Genomic DNA, 24,763 nt, shown 5'->3' with positions numbered 1-24,763 from the left:
CGTAGAGCAATGCCCGGCTATTGCGACGGTGAGCAACAGAAAATGCTGCTTCTTCACCGCCAAATTGAGTTTACGAGTAAAAATATAGTACGTACGCCCAGCCGCTGTTGAGAAAACAAAATCCATTCAAACACCTTAAGAAATTGTTTAATATTTTCCTGGCTCCTTTGACTAATATTTTACAAAGCAATTCAAAAGGTGCGAAAGGTTTTCATCAGGTATCCCTGTCTGCGTCATATTCTACTATCAGGCTAACACAAATGCAGGGAACATCATTAATGATTTGATGCAAAACTCCCCGCTGAGGACACATCAGTACATAGTCGTTTGACCTTAATTAATCTTGCTGCATCGGTGTTTATTTACTTCTGTTTGTATACAAAACCCCGAAACGATATATGTGATAAATATTTTACGCTGTTAATTTTTTCTAGCTTTATTTTATTTAATTTTTAAAACTTTTAAATACTGTACATGCCATTGAGATATATTTGTGTGTAACATATCCTCTAAACGTCAAAACTTGATTTTAAACTGTCACCACGGTCTTTGTTCATTACCCTGTAAATGAGCCCGGCTTTCAGTACTTCTGAGTACTTTGATTTTTCTTTGTAGTGTGCTAATTTATGTTTTTATTTAGTCGGGTTCGGGAATCATGCTCCTCATAACCTCCCTTTGGTGTCTGAGAGATGAACGAACGACAACTCTGCATAGGAGATTGCTCCCTTTGTAGAATTGGGTCATATTGAACAAAACAACACTGACCTGGATGCTTTGTGTGAACATACCCCACGATTTTAACCCAATACTCTGCTTTGATCGTTAAAGTTATCAACAAGAATGAAGGATTTTGAAATTTACCCCCAGAAGTCACTTATGGGCACGCTGCATCAAGGTTGGACATGTTGATAAGGTAAACACGATTACGCAATAGCCTACTCCGATGATTTTGTAAAAAGGGATCTTCTTTTTATGGCTTAATATAGGCCTAAATCATTTTTTCTCACAATTTTTTAAAATAAGAAATTTGCATTTTACATTTTGGTGTTGAGGAACCATTATTTTTAGCATGCAGTCTCTGATATATTATCTGACATGCAAATGTTTATTTTTAAATAATTTTATCTATTGACAGTTTTTTATCGTAATCAGTAAAGTCTATAACAAGTTTTCAACAATATGTCGATTCACTGGAGGATTAATCAATACTTGTAAACAATAATCTAAATGAATATGGTTCCATTTTTTTTTAAATTTGAAGTGTTCAGTCCAAAGCGTAATATAACGAATTTTCGTATTGGACTGGACTGGTGTTGAAGGAATTAAAAAATCATTGGGCACACAGAGTTAATTAATTAGTATACATGTAATACATACATTGCCACATACATGTTCAGACTTGGGAAAAGTCATTGATGCTCTTTAATACAGTCTTGATTAAAATAATAGGGTCAAATGATTGAAATGATTGAAATATATATTTTTTAAATTCCTTTGATAGATTTTCAACTGGATTGAGTTTGTCATTATCCTAAATATTTAACAGAAGGATGGACTTTGAACAGCTGACTATCTGATGGGGTCAGGGCCTTCTACACGAGGTAAGACTGTGGTAACTGACAGTCAGATATTTACCCCCTCCTTAAAAATCTCAAAAGGAAACTCTTCTCCAACCAAAAAGAAACACACAGACAAACAGGAAATTCCAGGAAATATTTCAGATTCTGAAACACAAAAATTGGTGGTACAAGACATGGAAGGAGAACTGAATTTGTCTGACACAAAGGATGAAAAGACTGAAGTTAAAGAAACCGGAATATCTGAGACAGCTATGTCGAGCGGGGAGAAAAATCTGTCAAAACCTACAGATACTGGCACTGTAACACAGGAAGATTCAGAGCCTCCCAAACCAGCAGAAAGCCAAACAAAAGACAGCAATGACGAGGAGACTCAGAAAGAAGAGGCAGTGACTGAAGAAAAGAATAAAAAGCTCACAGAGGAGGAAATACAGGCGATCAAAACAAAGACTCTGAAGTCGATTCAAACCAATCTGGAGATTCTCTCAGACATTGAGGGACACTTGAATGAAAAAGGAACCTTTAACCAAGCTTTCAAAGGGGCAACATTTCAGTTACAAAAATGTCATTTTGCTTTGAATAAGACTAGTTTAGAAATTAATGATGCTTTCAAACAAGAACAAGGTGCTGTTTTTGTGGAGCTAGGGGGTGTGAAGACAGTGTGTGATGTGATTGTTTACTGTGAAAGGCGCGGGTATTATATGGAAGATGGTAAATTGATTCAGGGGATCTGGATTCCTCTCATTAACTCGGCCATTGTGATGATTAACTTTACTGACATTAATCCTAATTTTGCCCACTTACTGGTGGAACATGGGGACTTCCTGCCCCAGATCTGTGAAGCTCTTCAGAGACTGAGGGAGAGTCACTTACAGGACAATATGTTGGTGAGTAAACAAAGTCTGTAAATGACACATTAAGAAATGTTTCATAGGGAAACTAGATATACATGTACCAGGTATTTAATCTTTATTTGAACAGGAAAAAGATGCCAAAATTCTTCAATCATACCTGTCAATAATCCACAACATTGCCCAGGCGGAGAGCAGTATCACTGAGCTGCGAGATCACGGCTTTGTGGAAGTGCTCCTGCCGTACCTGAAATCCACCAAGGAGAGAATCCTTCTGTCTACACTGGCCACCCTGGCCGACCTGGTGGATGAAACCCAGGCCATGTATTTAGAGAGTCACGGAGAATTCTTTACCTTCCTGCTGAAGTGTCTGAGGTCATCAATGGAAGATCGGCATAGAAGATGTAAAGGATGGGCCGCATGGGAACTGGCTAGAAGTACTTATTTTGTTGATAACTCTTCATCTAATTACAGTGAAAGACATGCAGGAAATTTCTGATTAATTTTGCATTTTTTTAAAATACTATGTTTGGTTTCTTTCATAGCTATAAGGAGAATTGCAAGAAATGATGTTAACAAGAAGTCTTTGGTTGCCCAGGGTTGCCTTCCAGTGCTTGTGTCCTTAGCGCAGTCCAAGTATGAAAATGAACAAATAGGTAATGACAGGCTATAATAGTGTTATATTATTTAGCCTTGCATTGGTAGAGAATGTTTCCTCAGATGCAAAAATTAAACATCGCGGACTGATTGCAAGCTGACGAATCGTGAAAAAAAGATTACACAAATATTAGTTGTTTAACACATTGTTGAAGGTTAAATTTAAATTGTCTGGGATTGTTTTTTTAATACAGAGGCTCTGGGAGCATTGTGGATGTTGTCTTTTGACAAAGAAAACCAGGATGTCATGGTAAAGGACGATACTGTCATGAAAACTTTAATTGACCTCCAAACGTCCCAAACAAAGAAAATCAAGAATGCCTGTCATGGGGCCCTGTGGAATATGAGGGAAAAGCTGAGTTCTATAGACAAGTATAAGGAACTAGGTAATAGTTTAATGGTAATATCCTTTGTGTCATGTATGATACTGTCAACTTTGAGATTTATGTACCATCTTGCTGCAAGTTTTTGTCCTATATATTTGATATATTCGTTTTCCAGCTAAATTTTGCAAAATTCTATTTCTTTCCAATGAACTCTTTATTGTAAAGTACTGAAGCCTACCACAGATACATTATTTATATTTTACATTAGGTAATGAATACAAGAGAGATGAAAAGGAAGTAACTTCAGAGTCATCTGGTTCACATAGAGGTCATGTGATGATCAGCTACCAATGGGCCAATCAGAAAATTATCAAGAGGATTCGGGACAGTCTGCAGGAGAATGGGATCAAATGCTGGATGGATATTGATGATATGCAGGGTTCTACTCTCAATGCCATGGCTCGGGCTGTGGAAAGAGCTGATATGATTCTGATTTGTTACTCAAAAAAATACTATGACAGTCCAAACTGCAGGGCAGGTCGGTGGACATAAGTTACCTAATTTGCATGAATCTCTATATTTTATGTAAAACAAATTATGATTTTTAAAAAATATTTTGAACTAAGTATTTAAACTATTTTTCCGAAAATATTTCTTGAGACATATATTAAGAAAAAAAGATGAGGACAAAGAATCAAATGATATTCAAGATCTTTTTGATACTGTAGAAGTACTTTTTTCCGCGTGGTATTAATTTACGCTTTGTACGCGGTCACAAATTTTCGGCGGAAATTTGTCCAAGCATACTTAATATAAACGTAAGGCATTAAGTGACCATCTAAGAAATCCGCATAATTTTCTACCTGTGGATCAAACAGAAATTGAGATTCCACGGAATTATGACCCCGTGGAAAAAATGTACTTTACAGTAACTTGACAAACATAGCTTAATGTGATCACTGAATGCTTTCTGTACCTTTTCAGAGGCAGAATATGCTTTTCAGCTGAGAAAACCAATAATTCCTCTTAAAATGGAGAGAACCTACCAAGCTAGGGAGTGGCTGGGTTTTATTATTGGTTCTAGGCTGTTCTTTGAGTTCACAGACAAGTATCCTTTTGAGGTTAAGATTAATGCCCTAGTAAAGGAAATCCTCACCAGACAGAAAAGGGAGGTCCCTGAAAAGCCTATCATTCCTCAAACAGCACAAGTTCCTACAGAGGTACAGCTCATATGACACCTTTTGATTATGATTTACCATATTTATGGTATTGTATGAGCGTCTATATGATTACAAATATATAAAGGTATAAATTTTCTCCTGACTTCAACTCCTAATTGTTTAATACAACTATTCCTTCTTTTAGAAGACACCTGAAAGTTCTAATGGTAAAATGGTTAAGGTTCAGGCTTCAGAAGTGGTGAAGAGGTGGACGGAAAGTGATGTTCTCAGATGGATCAACCATCACAAACTCCCCAGGTAAACCACAAATAAACGCCACAATTCCTCGAAAAAGTATGCTGCACATGTTAACCACAAATAAACCACAAATAAAATTCCACGGTAAGGTACGCTCCACATGTAAACCACATTTAAGTTCTTCATGTGTACAATCTGTGTAGGTAAGCTCAAACAATCACCACAAACTCCTCAGCTTCCCTTTCTTGTGCAATAGTGCCAGTATAGATAAAATAAAAAAAAAAGATCCAGATTAAAATACAGATTTTATGACTACAGTCTAAATTGTAACAAAATTATTATCTCTTGTAGCTCCAAGTTTTCTAAGCTGACAGGGACAGAAATCGCCTTCCTTCAGGTTCTAAGACAGGAGGTAATTTAAAACAATTTGACACAGTTAAGGATTAAACTATAACTTGCATGATTTTGCATCAAGTTCAGAAATGTTTTTTATAAATGAGGAATCTCCAAATGTTTTAAATTTTACAAAAAATAGGTTTTATTTCTTTAAAAAAATATAGGCAAATGAATTTTGCTGTTTAATAAAACCGAGAAATATAAAGGTATTTTAATATGCTTTCAGTCCCCGGATTACTTCTATAAAACTCTGAATGAGATGCTGAAGATAAAGGATTTATCAACATTGGCTCAGTTCACATTTGCTCTGGAGGACACTGTAGTTTGAGAAATGCTTGTCAAAACTCGTAGGAGAGTATTCATACACGTATAGGAGGGTATTCATTCACATATAGGAGAATATTTATTCACATATAGGAGAATATTTATTCATATATAGGAGAGTATTCATACACATATAGCTCAGTATTCATACAGATATAGGAGAGTTTTCATACACAAATAGGAGAGTTTTCATATACATTTAGAAGAATTCATACACATGATTTAAAGTAGCATATTCATACACATATAGGAGAGTATTCTTATACATATAGGAGAATTCATAGACATAATTTAAAGGAGCATATTCATACACATAATGGAGAATATTCATACACATATAGATGAGTATTAACTCACATAAAGGAGAATATTCATACAGATATAGGAGAGTACTGTAAACCAACTTTTATTCGGGACAACTTTAGTTCCCAATTTACTTGGGTAAAACTAGTTCTCGGCGATTAATTTTTGCTATCTAGCCTTTTTTGATATGTTGTTAATAGACTCAGAGACTTTAAGGACTGGTTCGCGGCGAGAAATATTCGCGATCATAAGGCTCTTGCGAACTTCGCGAAAATTTTTCCACATGAATAAAAGTTGGTTTACCGTATTCATACATAAAGAGAATATTCATTCACGTATAGGAAGGTATTCAAAGAAGAGTATTCATACACATGCATATAGAGGAGTATTCATACACATATAGGAGAATATTCATACACATATAGGAAAATATTCATAAACATATATAGAAAGGGATTCCTACATATATAGAGGAGTATTCCTACACATATAGAGGAGTATTCATACACATATAGGAGAGTATTCATGAACATATAGGAGAGTATTCATTGAATAGAACTCATACTTGTATAACTCTTCTTAAGAGTATTATAAAAGAGTGCTTGGAAAATAAACCAGGCCAAAAACAGATTTAGAGAGTATTATAAAAGAGTACTTAGGAAAGTCACCAGGCACAAACAGATTTAAAGAGTATTATAAAAGAGTACTTAGAAAATAAACCAGGCCAAAAACAGATTTAGAGAGTATTATAAAAGAGTACTTAGGAAAGTCACCAGGCACAAACAAATTTAAAGAGTATTATAAAAGAGTACTTAGAAAATAAACCAGGCCACAAACAGATTTAGAGAGTATTATAAAAGAGTACTTAGGAAAGTCACCAGTCACAAACAAATTTAAAGAGTATTATAAAAGAGTACTTAGAAAATAAACCAGGCCAAAAACAGATTTAGAGAGTATTATAAAAGAGTACTTAGGAAAGTCACCAGGCCACAAACAGATTTAGAGAGTATTATAAAAGAGTACTTAGGAAAGTAACCAGGCCACAAACAGATTTAGAGAGTATTATAAAAGAGTACTTACGAAAGTCACTAGGCCACAAACAGGTTTAGAGAGTATTTTAAAAGAGTACTTAGGAAAGTCACCAGGCCACAAACAGATTTAAAGAGTATTATAAAAGAGTACGTAGAAAATAAACCAGGCCAAAAACAGATTTAGAGAGTATTTTAAAAGAGTACTTAGAAAAGTCACCAGGCCACAAACAGATATAGAGAGTATTATAAAAGAGTACTTAGGAAAGTCACCAGGCCACCAACAGATTTAAAGAGTATTATAAAAGAGTACTTAGGAAAGTAACCAGGCCACAAACAGATTTAGAGAGTATTATAAAAGAGTACTTAGGAAAGTCACCAGGCCACCAACAGATTTAAAGAGTATTATAAAAGAGTACTTAGGAAAGTCACCAGGCCAAAAACAGATTTAGAGAGTATTATAAAAGAGTACTTAGGAAAGTAACCAGGCCACAAACAGATTTAGAGAGTATTATAAAAGAGTACTTAGGAAAGTAACCAGGCCACCAACAGATTTAAAGAGTATTATAAAAGAGTTCTTAGAATATAAACCAGGCCAAAAACAGATTTAAAGAGTATTATAAAAGAGTACTTAGGAAAGTCACCAGGCCACAAACAGATTTAAAGAGTATTATAAAAGAGTACTTAGTAAATTAACCAGGCCAAAAACAGATTTAAAGAGTATTATAAAAGAGTACTTAGGAAAGTAACCAGGCCACAAACAGATTTAGAGAGTATTATAAAAGAGTACTTAGGAAAGTAACCAGGCCACAAACAGATTTAATGAGTATTTATAAAAGAGTACTTAGAAAATAAACCAGGCCAAAAACAGATTTAGAGAGTATTTTAAAAGAGTACTTAGAAAAGTCACCAGGCCACAAACAGATATAGAGAGTATTATAAAAGAGTACTTAGGAAAGTCACCAAGCCACCAATAGATTTAAAGAGTATTATAAAAGAGTACTTAGGAAAGTCACCAGGCCACAAACAGATTTAGAGAGTATTATAAAAGAGTACTTAGGAAAGTCACCAGGCCACCAACAGATTTAAAGAGTATTATAAAAGAGTACTTAGGAAAGTCACCAGGCCACAAACAGATTTAGAGAGTATTATAAAAGAGTACTTAGGAAAGTCACCAGGCCACAAACAGATTGAAAGAGTATTATAAAAGAGTACTTAGAATATAAACCAGGCCAAAAACAGATTGAAAGAGTATTATAAAAGAGTACTTAGGAAAGTAACCAGGCCACAAACAGATTTAAAGAGTATTATAAAAGAGTACTTAGAAAATAAACCAGGCCAAAAACAGATTTAGAGATTATTATAAAAGAGTACTTGGGAAAGTAACCAGGCCACAAACAGATTTAGAGAGTATTATAAAAGAGTACTTAGGAAAGTAACCAGGCCACAAACAGATTTAGAGAGTATTATAAAAGAGTACTTAGGAAAGTCACCAGGCCACAAACAGATTTAAAGAGTATTATAAAAGAGTACTTAGAAAATAAACCAGGCCAAAAACAGATTTAGAGAGTATTATAAAAGAGTACTTAGGAAAGTAACCAGGCCACAAACAGATTTAAAGAGTATTATAAAAGAGTACTTAGGAATGTAACCAGGCCACCAACAGATTTAGAGAGTATTATAAAAGAGTACTTAGGAAAGTAACCAGGCCACAAACAGATTTAGAGAGTATTATAAAAGAGTACTTAGGAAAGTCACCAGGCCACCAACAGATTTAAAGAGTATTATAAAAGAGTACTTAGGAAAGTCACCAGGCCAAAAACAGATTTAGAGAGTATTATAAAAGAGTACTTAGGAAAGTCACCAGGCCACAAACAGATTTAGAGAGTATTATAAAAGAGTACTTAGGAAAGTAACCAGGCCACCAACAGATTTAAAGAGTATTATAAAAGAGTTCTTAGAATATAAACCAGGCCAAAAACAGATTGAAAGAGTATTATAAAAGAGTACTTAGGAAAGTAACCAGGCCACAAACAGATTTAAAGAGTATTATAAAAGAGTACTTAGAAAATAAACCAGGCCAAAAACAGATTTAGAGAGTATTATAAAAGAGTACTTAGGAAAGTAACCAGGCCACAAACAGATTTAGAGAGTATTATAAAAGAGTACTTAGGAAAGTCACCAGGCCACAAACAGATTTAATGAGTATTTATAAAAGAGTACTTAGAAAATAAACCAGGTCAAAAACAGATTTAGAGAGTATTATGAAAGAGTACTTAGGAAAGTCACCAGGCCACAAACAGATTTAAAGAGTATTATAAAAGAGTACGTAGAAAATAAACCAGGCCAAAAACAGATTTAGAGAGTATTTTAAAAGAGTACTTAGAAAAGTCACCAGGCCACAAACAGATATAGAGAGTATTATAAAAGAGTACTTAGGAAAGTCACCAAGCCACCAACAGATTTAAAGAGTATTATAAAAGAGTACTTAGGAAAGTAACCAGGCCACAAACAGATTTAGAGAGTATTATAAAAGAGTACTTAGGAAAGTAACCAGGCCACAAACAGATTTAAAGAGTATTATAAAAGAGTACTTAGGAATGTAACCAGGCCACCAACAGATTTAGAGAGTATTATAAAAGAGTACTTAGGAAAGTAACCAGGCCACAAACAGATTTAGAGAGTATTATAAAAGAGTACTTAGGAAAGTCACCAGGCCACCAACAGATTTAAAGAGTATTATAAAAGAGTACTTAGGAAAGTCACCAGGCCAAAAACAGATTTAGAGAGTATTATAAAAGAGTACTTAGGAAAGTCACCAGGCCAAAAACAGATTTAGAGAGTATTATAAAAGAGTACTTAGGAAAGTCACCAGGCCACCAACAGATTTAAAGAGTATTATAAAAGAGTTCTTAGAATATAAACCAGGCCAAAAACAGATTGAAAGAGTATTATAAAAGAGTACTTAGGAAAGTAACCAGGCCACAAACAGAATTAAAGAGTATTATAAAAGAGTACTTAGAAAATAAACCAGGCCAAAAACAGATTTAGAGAGTATTATAAAAGAGTACTTAGGAAAGTAACCAGGCCACAAACAGATTTAGAGAGTATTATAAAAGAGTACTTAGGAAAGTAACCAGGCCACAAACAGATTTAATGAGTATTTATAAAAGAGTACTTAGAAAATAAACCAGGCCAAAAACAGATTTAGAGAGTATTTTAAAAGAGTACTTAGAGAAGTCACCAGGCCACAAACAGATATAGAGAGTATTATAAAAGAGTACTTAGGAAAGTCACCAGGCCACCAACAGATTTAGAGAGTATTATAAAAGAGTACTTAGGAAAGTAACCAGGCCACAAACAGATTTAAAGAGTATTATAAAAGAGTACTTAGAATATAAACCAGGCCAAAAACAGATTGAAAGAGTATAATAAAAGAGTACTTAGGAAAGTAACCAGGCCACAAACAGATTTAAAGAGTATTATAAAAGAGTACTTAGAAAATAAACCAGGCCAAAAACAGATTTAGAGAGTATTATAAAAGAGTACTTGGGAAAGTAACCAGGCCACAAACAGATTTAGAGAGTATTATAAAAGAGTACTTAGGAAAGTAACCAGGCCACAAACAGATTTAGAGAGTATTATAAAAGAGTACTTAGGAAAGTCACCAGGCCACAAACAGATTTAAAGAGTATTATAAAAGAGTACTTAGAAAATAAACCAGGCCAAAAACAGATTTAGAGAGTATTATAAAAGAGTACTTAGGAAAGTAACCAGGCCACAAACAGATTTAAAGAGTATTATAAAAGAGTACTTAGGAATGTAACCAGGCCACCAACAGATTTAAAGAGTATTATAAAAGAGTACTTAGGAAAGTAACCAGGCACAAACAGATTTACAGATGAACTGTATATTCATTTATTCTATGTAGTGGAATCTTGCCCTGTATATTTGTATTGATTTTTCTTGGTATTAGGATCTTGCCTTGTATAGTTTTAGAATTTCATTTTTTGTGCCATATCAGTATATATTATTAATTTATTATTTTCATCTGGCAAAATACTTGTTTTTTCATTAGCTCTACTGGTCAGAGACCAGAAGAGCTTATGCGATAGTAATGCGTCCGGCGTCCGTCCGTCTGTCTAGCTGTCTGTCTGTCTGTCTGTAAACAATTTTTCAAAACGCTACTCCTCCTACAATTTTAGTCTGATTTTAATATTACTTGGCACTTAAGTAGACTACACTAAGATACATAGAATAGTGCATCGGTTTTTAATTTTGATGAACGGTGTTGCCATGGTTACTAAAAATAGAATTTTCTGTGAAATTCCTTAAAAACGCTACTCCTTCTACAATTTTGGTCTGATTTCAATATAACTTGGCACACAAGTAGACTACACTAAGATACATAGAATAGTGCATCGGTTTTTGATTTTGGTGAACGGTGTTGCCATGGTTACTAAAAATAGAATTCTCTGTGAAATTCCTTTAAAACACTACTCCTTCTACAGTTTTGGTCTGATTTCAATATAACTTGGCACACAAGTAAACTACACTAAGATACATAGAATAATGCATCGGTTTTTGATTTCGGTGAACGGTGTTGCTATGGTTACTAAAAATAGAATTTTCTGTGAAATTCCTTTAAAACGCTACTCCTTCTACAGTTTTGGTCTGATTTCAATATAACTTGGCACACAAGTAGACTACACTAAGATACATAGAATAGTGCATCGGTTTTTGATTTCGATGAACGGTGTTACCATGGTTACTAAAAATAGAATTTTCTGTGAATTTTTTTTAAAACGCTACTCCTTCTACAGTTTTAGTTTGATTTCAAAATAAGTTGGCACACAAGTAGACTACATAAAGTAATGCAATGGTTTTTGACAAGTACAAACCAGTAGAGCTACAGTCTCGACAGAGATTTCTGGTTAATTTTACATTTCATGTATATTTTTATTTTGCATTAAAAGAGGAAATTATTTTCTCTCTATAAATAGAGATATTTTTTATCAATAGATGGTGCGCATTCAAAGCACTAATAATTTTGCTTTTCACTTTGTACAGGCCTTAATTCTGTAGAAACCTTTGTATATATTGCTAAATTGTCTACATTATATATAGATATGTATAGTTATTAAGGTTCCACATCCTTCTGTCCATTCATACATATTAAAATTTTGTTTGAGCACCTCATGAATAATTTTTTTGTGTTAAATTTTACAATATCAGCCATGTGCCTTCTAGTCATAGTGATATAGTGATGCATGTAATTTCACAGACATGGCTCTTGCATAAGTTTTTTTGAGGAACATGTTATTTATCCCAATTATATTTATCTATCTTATCAGAGGGTAGTGAACCTTAAATGATGTTTAAAAAAACCAAACTGTGAAATGATAAATGCTCAGACGGAAGAGGGTAACTCTGATTAGTATATATCTTGTGATTATGAAATGATACTTCTTTTTAAGGAAATTTCTTGATAAGTGAATTTTTTTAATTGCTGTACATAATCTATTTTTATTGATGAATAGCAGTTTTAATCACCTTTAAGCAGTCGCTGGTCGGCAGTATATATACTTTTTTCACTTGTTAATGTACAAGTCACTTTTAATATCAGTTTCTTGTATATTTATAAACCAATGAAAATGTTTTTGCAAATGGAAAATACTTTGAAAACATGCTTTTTGTTCATGTTGAAGTGTACATGTAATGTCATTTTGATTGATTATACAAGCAGAAAGTTGATTTTTTGTAAAATTAAGAGCTATATTTTGATAACATGTAGTATAGATATGCAGAAGTTGTATGCAGCAAGCTTTTGGACAGTTTTCAAACATGCATTAAACAGTTTAAGATCGATTTGTTTTGTATTGTAAGTCTCTTAGAATAAATTTGTTTTTCATGTCTCATTTTTTCATTGGCCATAAGTGCCCTTTGCTGCTGGACATTTTGTAAATTATTCTTGAAAGGTCATAAATCAAACACACAAGAAAGAACTATGAAAAACCAGTAACCTCATCTCTAAAGAAAATGATAAAATTCAATTTGATTAAGTTACACATTGACAAAGGCAGGGATGGAGAGACCTGAAATCACATCTAAGGCACAGTCTTAAACAGAACGAAGAAAAGAATAAGGAGAGTTTATACACTAGAAGACAGGGAATCTAAGACAGATGAATTCATGTTTTCGTTACTTATATACACAAAAAACAAAGTATATAAGAATTTATGGCGCCTTGAAAGAAGACAAACATAATTCACGCTTTTATTCTGTGGAAATCATCATGATATCTTGCGTGTACTCATTTTCGTCATGAACAAAATTTTCTTCAATTTAATAAGAGTAATAAGACTATATATATAATGCTTGTTTTCTTAGCTCTTAAGAACTTATCATAGCAATTTTCATCCAAATATATTTGTGATTTGCGAGTCACTAGCATATTTGGACAAATCGATCTCGGTTAAAGAATATCCGCCACCAAGATTCTTCATCACGTGATTGACGTCGTCAAAGTGATACTGTACGGAAGTGCCTGCACCAGCCCCGCCATACGTGAAGACAAACAAGAACACTAACTGGTTGTCGATTATAAAGAAGCTGGGATTCCCACTATCACCTACAATTTTACTCTCATAGAAAGCATGGCGATATGACAAACTTGGAGCAGTAAGACTGACCATTTTGTCGTGCATCATTCGGAGATCATCTACGAGAGCTTTCTCTTCGTAATCAGTACTCAGAACTGGAAGGGCGTGATTCACATGGGAACCATATATCTCCGTGAAATTTCTGGGAAGGACTTTTGCAAATGCAATGGAGGAAGGTACGTCTTGATCAAGGAGCCCTATCATCATGTCGTATCCGCTATGATAGTTCGTATGAGCTGGGACAGGAAGAGCATGGATTTTGATAATCTTTCGTTCCACAACCTTATTGTTCCTATCAACAAAACGTAACGTTGTATTGATTGGCATGTTATAGTGCCTTGCCCAAATAGCATGCCGAGGAGAGAGCAAGGTTCCTGCTTTACGGTTGTGGCCATTGCTGTTCCAAGGTGACATACAGGTAAGGTCAAGGTCTTGGGCCCAGCATTCCGAATTTCTGACATAGACGTAATGGACGTGATCCTGTTTGGAGAAGATTTTAATGGCTTCTGATACCTCTGTACCTGCCGACTGTGTCCTGAGGAGACGTTTGTCAATACCATCAGCAATGGCTCGGTAAAGGTTTGTCTCTACACTAGAGAGAGGGCGAGGGGACGTGGAAGTGACATGATGGGTGAAGTTACAGACACCGTTCGCTCCAGTCCCTATTACCGTGAGAGAAATGTGACGGTTATAGAAGGCATCACAAATGGCCCTTTGATAATCACATACACCTGTGAAAGAAAATGTCATTTTGTTATTTATATAATCATAGCAATGGTAGTGTGGAAAGAAAAGGTACATTTTGAAGTGCACAAAAAGCCACTTTGCAAACAGCGAGTTTTATTACTTCTTTTAAAACCAAATAAGGCTTAATATTGTTTTCAAAATCTGATTTAACTTTATGATCACCCATTATCTGAGAAAATATATTTCTTATATAATGGTTGAAGATTAAGCTAATTCTAGACTGTTATGATTGTATTCAATCAATCAACTTAGACAAGTTTCTAAACAGATGATCCTTCAAACTGACCGTTATGGACGACGCCGTCATTGGTACAGATTGTGATGTGGGTGTATCTCTGACACACTCCGTTTTCTACGTCCTGTAAGCACTCTGAGTACGTCTTCCCATACACCAAATATGCTGTAATGATATCAATCAAATGAGAACAGAATTGCAAGAAGCCGATTGCAAGATACCGGTGCCATGCTTATATAATAAAGTTCAAAGATAGTGCGTGAATTACCTTGGACTATCAGTAAAGTTGATATCACCGTTTTTACCGAATTTATTATTTCCATATTTTCTTCTTGGCAAACCTGTGACTTTTATTGGAGAAATGTCTTATCTCTCACTACCAGAATCGGAGATATAAAGGATTATACATGTTTGTACTATAAATGTGCTAAATTATTTATGATAATATCTGAACAATTTAACTGTTATGCCATCACATTTCTTTATATACAGGTACACCTATTTTTCAAGCCGAAGCTGGTTCAGTAGTTTTTTGGTTTTATTAGTTTTTATATAGAGAACATATTATCATCGAGAAAACTTATTGAATTCAAAACTGAAAAAAACACGTGTATTCCTTCTCTATCATGTTCTTTCATATTCTTTCATTCAAGGAATTCAGTTTTCACCATACGATGCTTGTTGGATCCGGTTGAATAAATTTATTTTAAAAGATCCTTGATTATAAAAAAAAAAAACCTGTATCATTTAGAAGGACGTCAGGATTTTTTTTTCAACCACCATCCCCCACCCCAAAAACCCGTCATAGCTGAATTAAAAGAATTAACGACTTATAAAGCAATCTGATAATGATATAATTACTTTTTTACAAATATTCTTTCCCAAACAATTTTTATATAAGCAAGCAATATTTCTCTAAAAAAGACACACACCATAGAACCCATGTTATACGATCTTGAAATTTACTGAATTATGTAAGTTTAAACATGCTAAATGTTAGAACTTTCAAGTTTAAAAAATGCTTTCGCGACACTGATGTTTTACACCTGTTACAGAAATTCACAACAATTCAGACAACTGCTTGTTTGTTTGTTTTACATTCCTTCGAAAAGTTTTCACTCCTTTTGAGACGCCCCCATTAATTGCAATTGGAGACTTTTACTTGGCACTTCGCTCATTGAGTAGTAAGGGGTATTTTTCATGCCAGCACCTACTCCAACATAGGACGTCGGTTTATACTAGTTCTTATCCCTATGACCGCTTTCCACTTCCCGTAGTGGGATTCTGGACCGGGACGTTATTAGGATCAAGTCTTCACTTCGGACTCCGGGCAACCGCTCTTACCACTACACCACGCGGGTAACCTCATTGATTGTAACGTTATCGAAGAATGGGCATTGTTATTCATGATTCCAAATCGTTAATTTTTCTGATAAACTCTTATCATCGGTACTTGGCGTTTTAAACTATTTTTTCATTTATGAAAATACATGTATCAACGTACTATTTTAGTTTGGGAAATTTTTATCAAAAAAAAGAAAGGTTTAAAACGTCAAGTGCTTGTGAATTGTAACATCAAAATATTAATAGCATACTTTATTCTGCAGAATACAAGTATTTAAAATGCAAAATGGGTAAAACAAACAAAAAATCAATTTGTACTAGCATTTCAGTAAAAGTCAGAGAAATAAAGAAGAAGTCCTCAAATCTGATTATATATCAATTGTATATTTCACGTCTGAAATATAATCACACAAATTATTGTAAAACAATTCTTCCAGCGTATACTTTAGATGTTAGAGTTGGAAACGAGGCTCTCACAACGACGTATACCACACTTATGTGCTCCATGTCGTCTAGATCGTAGGTGGTGTCCACTAAGCCATCTTGGCGCAGAATATCACTAGCTCCAGCAGAAGTCCCAACGCTGACGTCATATCTAGTAGGATGACGTTCGTTATAAACGAACACACGGCTCCAGTCAAGTCTGTACAATCCGTCTTTATTCAGTGAATGTAATATGGCGGGAAAACCTGCACATATAGCTCAAAAGTTATAATTATAAAATTATGTTACGCTGTTTTAATTATAAAAACTAAATGCATGAACATCTATTCGCTGAATTTTACCATTCTTGATACAATTTTGGAAACAATATTTCCTGTAATATAGTTTAATTGCTTCACAAAAAGAAGTTTGAAAACTCTACCTGTTAGGACAGGTCGCTGCACATCGATTCTAACAGAAGCATTTAGAGCAGGACTTATCCATCCACCACTGTTCCTTGCCCGGATAAAGACTGTGTAAATTTCTGCATCTCGGAGTACAAGGTTACTGAAAGAAGCATAGTCATGTCTGCCAACATTGACCCAGTTTTGAATGATACTTGAACCCTTCTGAAGCTTGACATCATAGGAGATTATTTCAGAGTCATCTTCAAAGCCGAACCACCGGAATTGTATTCCGGTTGTATCACTTTGGACTGGATCACCCTCTATTCGAAAATATGGATCAGGGACCACGAATTCGACCCTTGCGTTCTCAAGTGACGGTTTCTTAATGGAAACGATATTGATTCCTCCTTGCAGTGTTGTTTGTAGTTCTAATGCGTTGACACAGACCACCTCAGGTACGAGTTTCGTTCCGTGTGTGGCATTAATGTAGTTTGACACAAAGGGACTTGCCGTAGTCTCGCAGGGATAAATAACGGCTCCTTGTATGCTCTCTACAATAATTATAATTTGAAAATGTACTGAAAAGTATCAAAGATCTGTTTGTTAAATTGATAAAATGCACTGTAGCTACATTATGATACAATTTTGTGAAGGTTGAGAAAAGTAATCAGCATAAAACAGCATGAATTTTATAAATAAGAAACAAGAAAATGCATTTTTTATTATTCTTACTGATGCAAGCTTTACAGAATTTGACTCCACTTTCGATGTCTTCCGATCGGAATTGTAGGATCATTTTAATCAGAGTGCTGTTGTCAACCTCTTGATATTCCAGTTTTTCCGAAAGAATCACTATATAGGGTGGTGTGTGGTCGGCAATACTTTTGTTCGATGTAAAAAAGTTTTGTAATTTGGCGGCGTTTTCAGCAACAACATGCAAAAATATTGGAGAACCATGGGGAAGAGAGAAGTGCATCGAAAAATGATGTTTTCTCCCAATATCAGCTAGAGGTTTTATCTGGGTTCCATTTTCAGTTGTTCCAATGCCAAGCTCAAATCTTTGTATTCCACTTTCAGGATCCATAGCTTTGACACATGCTTGCAACATGTCTGGTGAAAGCTGTGTGAATTCTATCACACGTTTTGAAGTAAATGCATCAGGATGACATTGATAGATGCTAATGTTTAGTTTATGAATAGGTATCTGTTGTTGTACGACCGAAATGGTTTTTATTCCAGACGTTGTTGCCAGTATGGCGTGATGGATATTGGCAGATCCATTAACATTCATTTTCACAGGAAGGCGCATAATTTCATCTTCAAATCTCAGGACAATTTCAGTGTCCCAGGAAGCCTCTGTATCATAAATATAAAACTTATAAAAGAGTCCTTGTTGAACTGAAATATTAAAAGATGTTTTCTCTGAACGCAAAAGTTTTTGTCGAATCAAGCTTTCATCTTTACATTGAAAACTACTCGGTTCAGTGTTGTCTACAGTAAATGAAGGGGAAAACGCTAAAATACTCTCATGTCCTGCTGCATCACTGGCTTGTACAGAATACCTGTATGTCGAGCTATCTTTTAAAATGGGTGATGTAGCTGTTGCAGAGAAATTTGCGGACGTTAACGCTAAGAGATGGAACGAACCATTTTCAAAGATTTGGGTCCCGAATGAAAAGTTTCTTACGAAGGACTCCGTGTCGGTAAAACCAATCCAAGATGCCCCAGTAGGAGTTTTACTTGAGAAGAATGGTTTGTTTTCCTGTGAGAGTGAGTTGAATACCACGCCAGAGGTTGGTAAACTGTCATCAACAAGAAATCCATCGGACGATAAAGTGGTATAAAGTCCAATATTATTAACAGCTTTTACTGTAAAAAAGTATCGCAAACCGGGAACTAGCGATAGGGAAGGACAATATTCTGTGTGATTGTCAAGGTTGGTTGGCTCGATTACATCGTCCACTAGAACAAAATTAAATATGACTGATAAATTTTTGCGTACAATATATTCAATGAATAATCTAAAGATTTATATATGAATTATGGAAATCGAACCAAATTAAGTTTATTATATTAGGCAATTTTGAATACGTTTTATTACAAGATAATCAAAACAGAAATACGTTTTGGAGAGGTTCCGACGCTGAAACTGTACACTAATCGATCAGCATCACTAAACACATTTTTCCAGCAGGCACATATTTTCCACTGGCTTTCGGCAAACTCGAGGTCTACTCCACATGCCTCATTTCTGGATTCAGAAATAAATTTTCCTTTTCTGACTCTAGATGGGGTATCTTTAATTGTTATGCTTTTGCTTTCGAAGATACCATACTCATCCTGTGAGATCCAAGCTCTAACATTAAGAATATACTTTTGTTTGTTTATTAAAGTCTTGTGTGCGGGTAAGCAAAATAGAATGGTGGTTTCCAAATCATTATCTCTCCATGGATTTTCCTTTTGAAGGTCAAATATTCCTTGCCCTGGAGATTCGTTAGCCAGTCCCACTGTCCACTCGTATCTTATGATATTGCTTGAGTTTGATCTCCAGGAACCAGCAATGCAGGAAGTAGATGATTGAATGAAATTGTCCGAAAAATTTGAGGAACCTATAAAAACCTCGGTGTTTGTGTGATTTACTTTCCTGCAAGTATTTTTGCCATTAAACACACACTGCAAACCAACTACCCCGCAGGTACAATCATTGTTACAAAAGGACGTTTTACAGGAATACCTCTGAGTTAGAAATCGCCCTTTCAATCCAGATTTGTCAGACATCGAAGTAATCACTGTGGCCTTTGCAGTTTTACTTTTCAATCCTGCATAATTTATTGCATAAATGGACAAAATTATTTCATTATGAGCATTAGGTTTGAAACCATAAAGAGTAATTGTGGCTGATGTCTGATTTCCTAATATTTGTAGGAATCCATTAGTAAATTCGCCTCCATTGTATGTTTTTCCAACAGAAAGTTTGAAGAAAGCTATGTCTGACTCAACATCTAGAAAACCAAACCAAGAAATAGTGGCACTAGTCTGATTAGTCTGGTCGGTAGAAACCTGCCAGAAGTGTTCCGATGTAAAACCGCCCAAATGGGGCGGGCTTGAATCGATGAGAATTGGTTCGCTTTCACTGACTGTACACAGGCCTGCCTGGTTACAAGCCGCCACAACCGCAGAGTATCTGTCTCCATTTAACAGGCGATTGGTGGCATTAAAGGGGATAATAATTGTGTTCACGTTGTCGTGAATGACTCCCTCATAAGGTACCCTTTTGTTATGATGACTTTTTAGAGAAATAGAATAGTGAGAAATGCGACTTTCCTCATCACCAAAGAGCCAGGATAATCTGAGAATAGAATTATCATATTGAATTTGTGTTGCTTCAGTTAATGGACTTTTGAAGGTGTGGATTTTTGGCTGTGATATGACTTTGGGCGGTGTGTCGTCTACTCTAAATGCATGAGAACTAATGTTGGTAGTGAGATTCACATTATTGTACGCCATTACGGATACAAATAAATCAGTTCTTAAAGGAAGCCACAGAGATGGAAGATATACATCATTGGATAGGAAAGAATTTCTCAAAGGTAATATGTCACAAATTTCTTTCGTCGTTCCTATACACCATTCGAAGTGTTCAACAGATGAGTGTGGATCTTGGAATCCTACCCAAGATGCCGTTATTGACGTTCTGTAACATTCATAAAAATAAATAAATTGAGAACAAAATGTCTATATTCATAAATCAGAATTAAGACTGATGCTTGAAAACATAAAACATACCTATCATGCAAATATGCCATGCGTCCTGAAACACCTTTTATGTAGACTATCCCAGCAACAGGTGGAGAATTGTCCGCAACTATACCATCTGAAACCGATGTGGAACAAAGCATAGCTCTATTACAGGCCTTAATGAACGTGAAGTACTTCTGTCCAGGTGTCAAACTAATTTTCCAACAGTAATCTTAAGGATAAAAAGGATATTATCACAAAACATTATTCAATGTACAAGTTTGAGTACGTCCGTTTTTTTAAATCAGATAAACGCAGTTACATATAACATTGAAAATCTTTTTACAACGATTATGTAGCCTTCAAGATATATTGATTCTATAATTACAGTAAACCGATTCTGTAGTTCATTGTTTAATTGATTTATGGCTTTATCAAAGACTAGGTCCGAACCTAGATTGAAGGAACCCAAGCATATCTCTTTACATGTACAAAGAAAGAAAAAGATTAATACATGTACTCGTTTGGTTACCTTGACGGAGACTGACATCTCTAAGTGGCTCTACATTAGGAAAAGTTGGGTTTGTACCAAGACCCGTCTGGTAAGCTACGATGTCTGAGTGAGGATCACTGAATCCGTTCCAACTGGCACAAACGACATCCATACTTGTCTGGTAATCTTCGTCCTTTGTTAATGGAAATAAACGAACAATGAATGTTATCTTCAAATATATCTATAGTTGACAACACTTAACGTTTCAAGAGTCTATTTATCTTTATTCTGTAAATACTTATCCACCCTATATACGAGTTGTTTATCTTGGCGTTTTACAAGAATTAAAATTTTGAGTTGAATAGTTGAACATTACCGTATTTATTTCAAAGCCGTCAAAAACTGTTCCTGGATGAATTGGAGAGACATCCACGGTAAAATTATGAGAATACACAATCGAAGACAGGAGAGCATGATTAGTTATCTAAAAATATGATGACTACATGTAAAAAGATCATTCAGAAATCGGAACATATAGGATTGCATGTACTATTTTTAATCAGGAATTGATCGGCTAAACAAGTATAAGCGATACTCAATATAACTCTTGTTAAAAGAACTGCAAGTATCAAACCTTTAAGACTGCTCTGTATGAGTGACCATCTACCAGGTTTTTAACATTATCAAAAATCATTGAATCGCCATCTGCATGAGTGAGTGGTACGATGATTTCCCCATTGTGGGATACGAGACCACACTCGAATTCCATAATGTTACTTTCATCATCTGCAAATCCTCGCCAGTGGACCATTATAGGATGATTCGATATGTAGTAGTCCTGCATGACATCACCTACATAAAGTTTACCAGCATCGGGAGGAGAAATGTCCACTGTGAACTGGGTTACGACGTACGCGCTTTTTAGTCCTGCCCTGTTTGTAGCTAAGAAAATAAAGGGCCAAATAAAACAACCGAGCATCAAAAAATTACGTATGATAAAAATTATCCCTACGCATTTTCTCTAATTTTGAAAAAAAAAGAACTTTAAAAATACAGTAATAAATAAGATTGATTATCGCTTTCCATCAACATTAAGACTAGATATAAATTATTCGTGAAATCAGTTTCTAACATGTTCAAATTAGTTTGACACCCCCCTTCTCCCAAAGGAAAGAAATATTGAATACCATGTATTGTATAAAATTATAATTTTTTCAAATTATATAAATTAAATACCAGAAACACTGAGGTAATAGGACTCTCCTTGATAAAGACTAAGTTCACGGATTCGCATTGGTCCATGTGTTGCCGTCTTCTGCCAGACCAGTACATCATCAACTCTTGCCACTGTACCTAAAAGAATGATATGATTTTAAATAAATTTACTTTTGAGGGGGGGGGGGGGATTTTATTGCCATTTTAAAAAAAAAGTTTTGAAATTGCGACGTTTCTCTTCCAAATCTAATTTTAGCTGTTTTTTACCAATTCCATATTCGTAATAGCTTATAGGAGAAAGAGTGTCCTCCCCTGTAGGTTTGGCATCCTCAATAAATGGTTCAATAATCAGTGTTAAATCTGAAAGGGAGGTGACAAATCCATGATGATCTTCTATGGTTACTTGGCCACCTCGAGGTGGCGTGGAATCCACAAAAAAACCATCGCTACAGCCATACGAGTCATTCTTGCCCCGAATACAAGAAAACAAAATTGTTCCATGAGTTAGTGGTATGTTTGTGAACTTTGCTATTCCTTTGTTGACATCCGCTGCTGACAGACAGTCTAACCGTTTGCTACACTCAACTACAGACTCCGGCGTGTTTGGTGACGTCATAAGGAATGCGTCCAAATCTTCTTCGTCATGCCCCAGCACGAGAACCGACATCTTGGCATCAGGTGTACAATAATCAATTTCAAGATCTTGGATTGTGTGCCGTAGCTTCCCTAAATTCTTACTGAACGATACCCGAGAAATTAAATCAGCCAAGCTTCTATTAATTGTATTAAGATCCACGTCTAAAACATTAAGATTATTTACAACAGGATTGTTCATCACAGTCACAGAAGTACACTGAAGAAACCAGTTTTCATCTTCTGTCCAAATTTGAAGACAGAAATAAATTCTCTCTATGGGTATAAAATTATCGAGTTCTTGATTTACCTGGAAGGGAAATTATTTTAAGTAAATTGTACAAAATAAAGGGAATATCCAACGACTAGAATAAAAGTAAGAATAGTTTACCTCTTCCCCATTTAAAACGAAGGTCCAATTTAAGAGGAGGTCTCTTGCCATCGCGTCCAAAGAAAGTGTCCATCTTTCAAGTTGTATTTTTTGTTCCTTTATGATTGGTTTTTCCCAGCTTGCAGTTAGAATTTTGTGTTTACCAGAAAAATTTAGTGTGGCTTCTTTAAATTCTATTTGTAAATTTTCTTTGCAAACCACAAACCCATCCGAGGGAGTGAAATTTAGGCAGACATGACCAAAGCACGGGGAGACTTCTACAAAGTAAGTGGTTTCCTCGGTTAATTTAACGTTTTCAAACGAAGCAGAAGTAACCTTACTATACTGTTCTCTCATCGAAATAAGATTACTCTCAGACCCTCGATTTTTTCTCTGAAGCTTTACAATATAACTCGTAGGTTGAATTATATCATCCCGTCTCATTGCCCAATGTAGCATGACACCATCTGTTTGATCCGTGAAGTCTTTGTCCAAATTACATTGGTAAAAACTGATTTCAAATGCAGTCTCCGATTTTGTGGAAAATTTAAGAGACTTTGATTTTGCCATGATAATAACAATTTTGCGGTGGAGTTCTGTGATTGTTTTCAATACCATCGCGTCTGAGGAGTTAATTGAAATAGTTGATATGTTGAAAACAAATGAATATATTTTACCAATTTTCAATGTTTCATTGAATGTCACTTCAAATCCTTTCATAGAGTCTACCTTAATTAAAATGATATTTTTGGAAGTGTCTTTAGGACATCCTTTACCATCATATACTTGAATGCTTGATGTTAAATTTTTCTCATCAATAAATGTTACTCCATCAGAAGAAACAGTGGTGTCTCCTCCGTAGGAACTGGCTTTTACGAGAGAATAATACTTCACAAAAGGTTCGAGGACATTTGTGTCGAAACAATGGTTTTCTTTTGAAGACGATTGTGTATAACGAATAACATCATCTTTACCCTTTCTCGTTCCGATTCCAACTTCAAACGTGATATTTTCATGGTGTTCAAATCCCTTCCATTTTACACACAGTTTAGATGGATACAGTAGATAATCCAGATCGGAAAACTCTGAAGAATCAGTATCAATAACAATACCCGGTCCGGGAGGAATTTGAGAGGGAATCCGAAATGTCTTTGACTTTGCACTCGCAATGTGACCTGCTTTGTTAGTAACTATTACTTCTACCAAATACTCGGCCGAGTTCTCAGTTTTTGAGAGATGAAGACGTTGAATAGGGTATATAATGCAGTCAGCCATGTTAGATCGTGGACAATCATTTTTACTATAATGCTGCAGAAAAGGGGTGACGAATTTAGATCCCTTACCTAAGAGAGAAAAAATATTTCAAATGATATTAAAGGCAGAAACTGAAAATACGTAATTACCGAACAGAAATTAATTTTATTTGAAATATATTACCTATTCGAAACAGAATAGATTTCACTGGATCTATCTCTTCCTGATCAATGAATGTATCATTTTGCCATCCAATATAAATATTTCCATTTTCAATAACCAAGTCTAGTTCTTTAACAAAAACAACTGGTGTAGAATCAATAATCATTGGTCCTACTCTAACAGTTTCCGCAACTCCAGCC

General features: G+C 35.1%; 3 protein-coding genes across 4 annotated transcripts; 1 reads left to right on the top strand and 2 right to left on the bottom strand.

Annotated features, from left to right (window-relative positions):
* Positions 1-751: 751 nt before the first annotated feature.
* On the top strand, positions 752-6,590 carry LOC134249708 (uncharacterized). 2 transcript variants are annotated; one of them, XM_062732056.1, is made up of 10 exons: positions 752-913; positions 1,547-2,464; positions 2,559-2,865; positions 2,974-3,084; positions 3,280-3,471; positions 3,680-3,949; positions 4,396-4,631; positions 4,777-4,889; positions 5,181-5,241; positions 5,452-6,590. In XM_062732056.1, the coding sequence occupies exons 2-10, from the start codon at positions 1,577-1,579 to the stop codon at positions 5,551-5,553; spliced, it is 2,280 nt and encodes a 759-aa protein (XP_062588040.1). In that variant the 5' UTR covers positions 752-913; positions 1,547-1,576; the 3' UTR covers positions 5,554-6,590. The 2 variants fall into 2 exon arrangements, with proteins under 2 accessions (XP_062588040.1, XP_062588039.1); XM_062732055.1 differs by having other exon boundaries at positions 1,502-2,464.
* A 6,577-nt stretch (positions 6,591-13,167) lies between these two features.
* On the bottom strand, positions 13,168-14,863 carry LOC134249732 (uncharacterized). The gene is made up of 3 exons (XM_062732079.1): positions 14,793-14,863; positions 14,576-14,689; positions 13,168-14,273 (listed from the first exon to the last, which is right to left on the bottom strand). The coding sequence occupies exons 1-3, from the start codon at positions 14,845-14,847 to the stop codon at positions 13,297-13,299; spliced, it is 1,146 nt and encodes a 381-aa protein (XP_062588063.1). The 5' UTR covers positions 14,848-14,863; the 3' UTR covers positions 13,168-13,296.
* A 1,263-nt stretch (positions 14,864-16,126) lies between these two features.
* LOC134249707 (uncharacterized) lies at positions 16,127-24,759 on the bottom strand. Its single transcript, XM_062732054.1, has 12 exons — positions 24,585-24,759; positions 23,169-24,490; positions 22,412-23,087; positions 22,166-22,282; positions 21,564-21,871; positions 21,306-21,413; positions 20,969-21,122; positions 20,485-20,668; positions 18,822-20,392; positions 17,431-18,660; positions 16,734-17,249; positions 16,127-16,557 (listed from the first exon to the last, which is right to left on the bottom strand). Exons 1-12 carry the CDS (start codon positions 24,727-24,729, stop codon positions 16,283-16,285), a joined length of 6,606 nt encoding a protein of 2,201 aa, XP_062588038.1. The 5' UTR covers positions 24,730-24,759; the 3' UTR covers positions 16,127-16,282.
* Positions 24,760-24,763: the final 4 nt, after the last annotated feature.

Source organism: Saccostrea cucullata, unplaced genomic scaffold (assembly GCF_032062105.1).
Source record: "Saccostrea cucullata isolate Sc308-1 unplaced genomic scaffold, CSIRO_AGI_Scuc_v1 ctg305, whole genome shotgun sequence".
NCBI lineage: Eukaryota > Metazoa > Mollusca > Bivalvia > Ostreida > Ostreidae > Saccostrea > Saccostrea cuccullata.
This window is presented reverse-complemented; position numbering and strand designations above follow the sequence as displayed.

Excerpts from the sequence above, each read along its gene's own strand:
- LOC134249707 (XM_062732054.1), bottom strand. The coding sequence starts at position 24,729 with ATGATTATTGATTCTACACCAGTTGTTTTTGTTAAAGAACTAGACTTG. Across the intron at positions 20,669-20,968 it reads AGATGTCAGTCTCCGTCAAG|ATTACTGTTGGAAAATTAGT; the intron begins GTAACCAAACGA and ends TTTATCCTTAAG. Across the intron at positions 17,250-17,430 it reads ATTCTGTAAAGCTTGCATCA|AGAGCATACAAGGAGCCGTT; the intron begins GTAAGAATAATA and ends TAATTATTGTAG.
- LOC134249732 (XM_062732079.1), bottom strand. The coding sequence starts at position 14,847 with ATGGAAATAATAAATTCGGTAAAAACGGTGATATCAACTTTACTGATA. Across the intron at positions 14,690-14,792 it reads AACTTTACTGATAGTCCAAG|CATATTTGGTGTATGGGAAG; the intron begins GTAATTCACGCA and ends ATATCATTACAG. Across the intron at positions 14,274-14,575 it reads TGACGGCGTCGTCCATAACG|GTGTATGTGATTATCAAAGG; the intron begins GTCAGTTTGAAG and ends TTTCTTTCACAG.
- LOC134249708 (XM_062732056.1), top strand. The coding sequence starts at position 1,577 with ATGGGGTCAGGGCCTTCTACACGAGGTAAGACTGTGGTAACTGACAGT. Across the intron at positions 2,866-2,973 it reads CGCATGGGAACTGGCTAGAA|CTATAAGGAGAATTGCAAGA; the intron begins GTACTTATTTTG and ends TTTCTTTCATAG. Across the intron at positions 3,472-3,679 it reads AGACAAGTATAAGGAACTAG|GTAATGAATACAAGAGAGAT; the intron begins GTAATAGTTTAA and ends ATTTTACATTAG.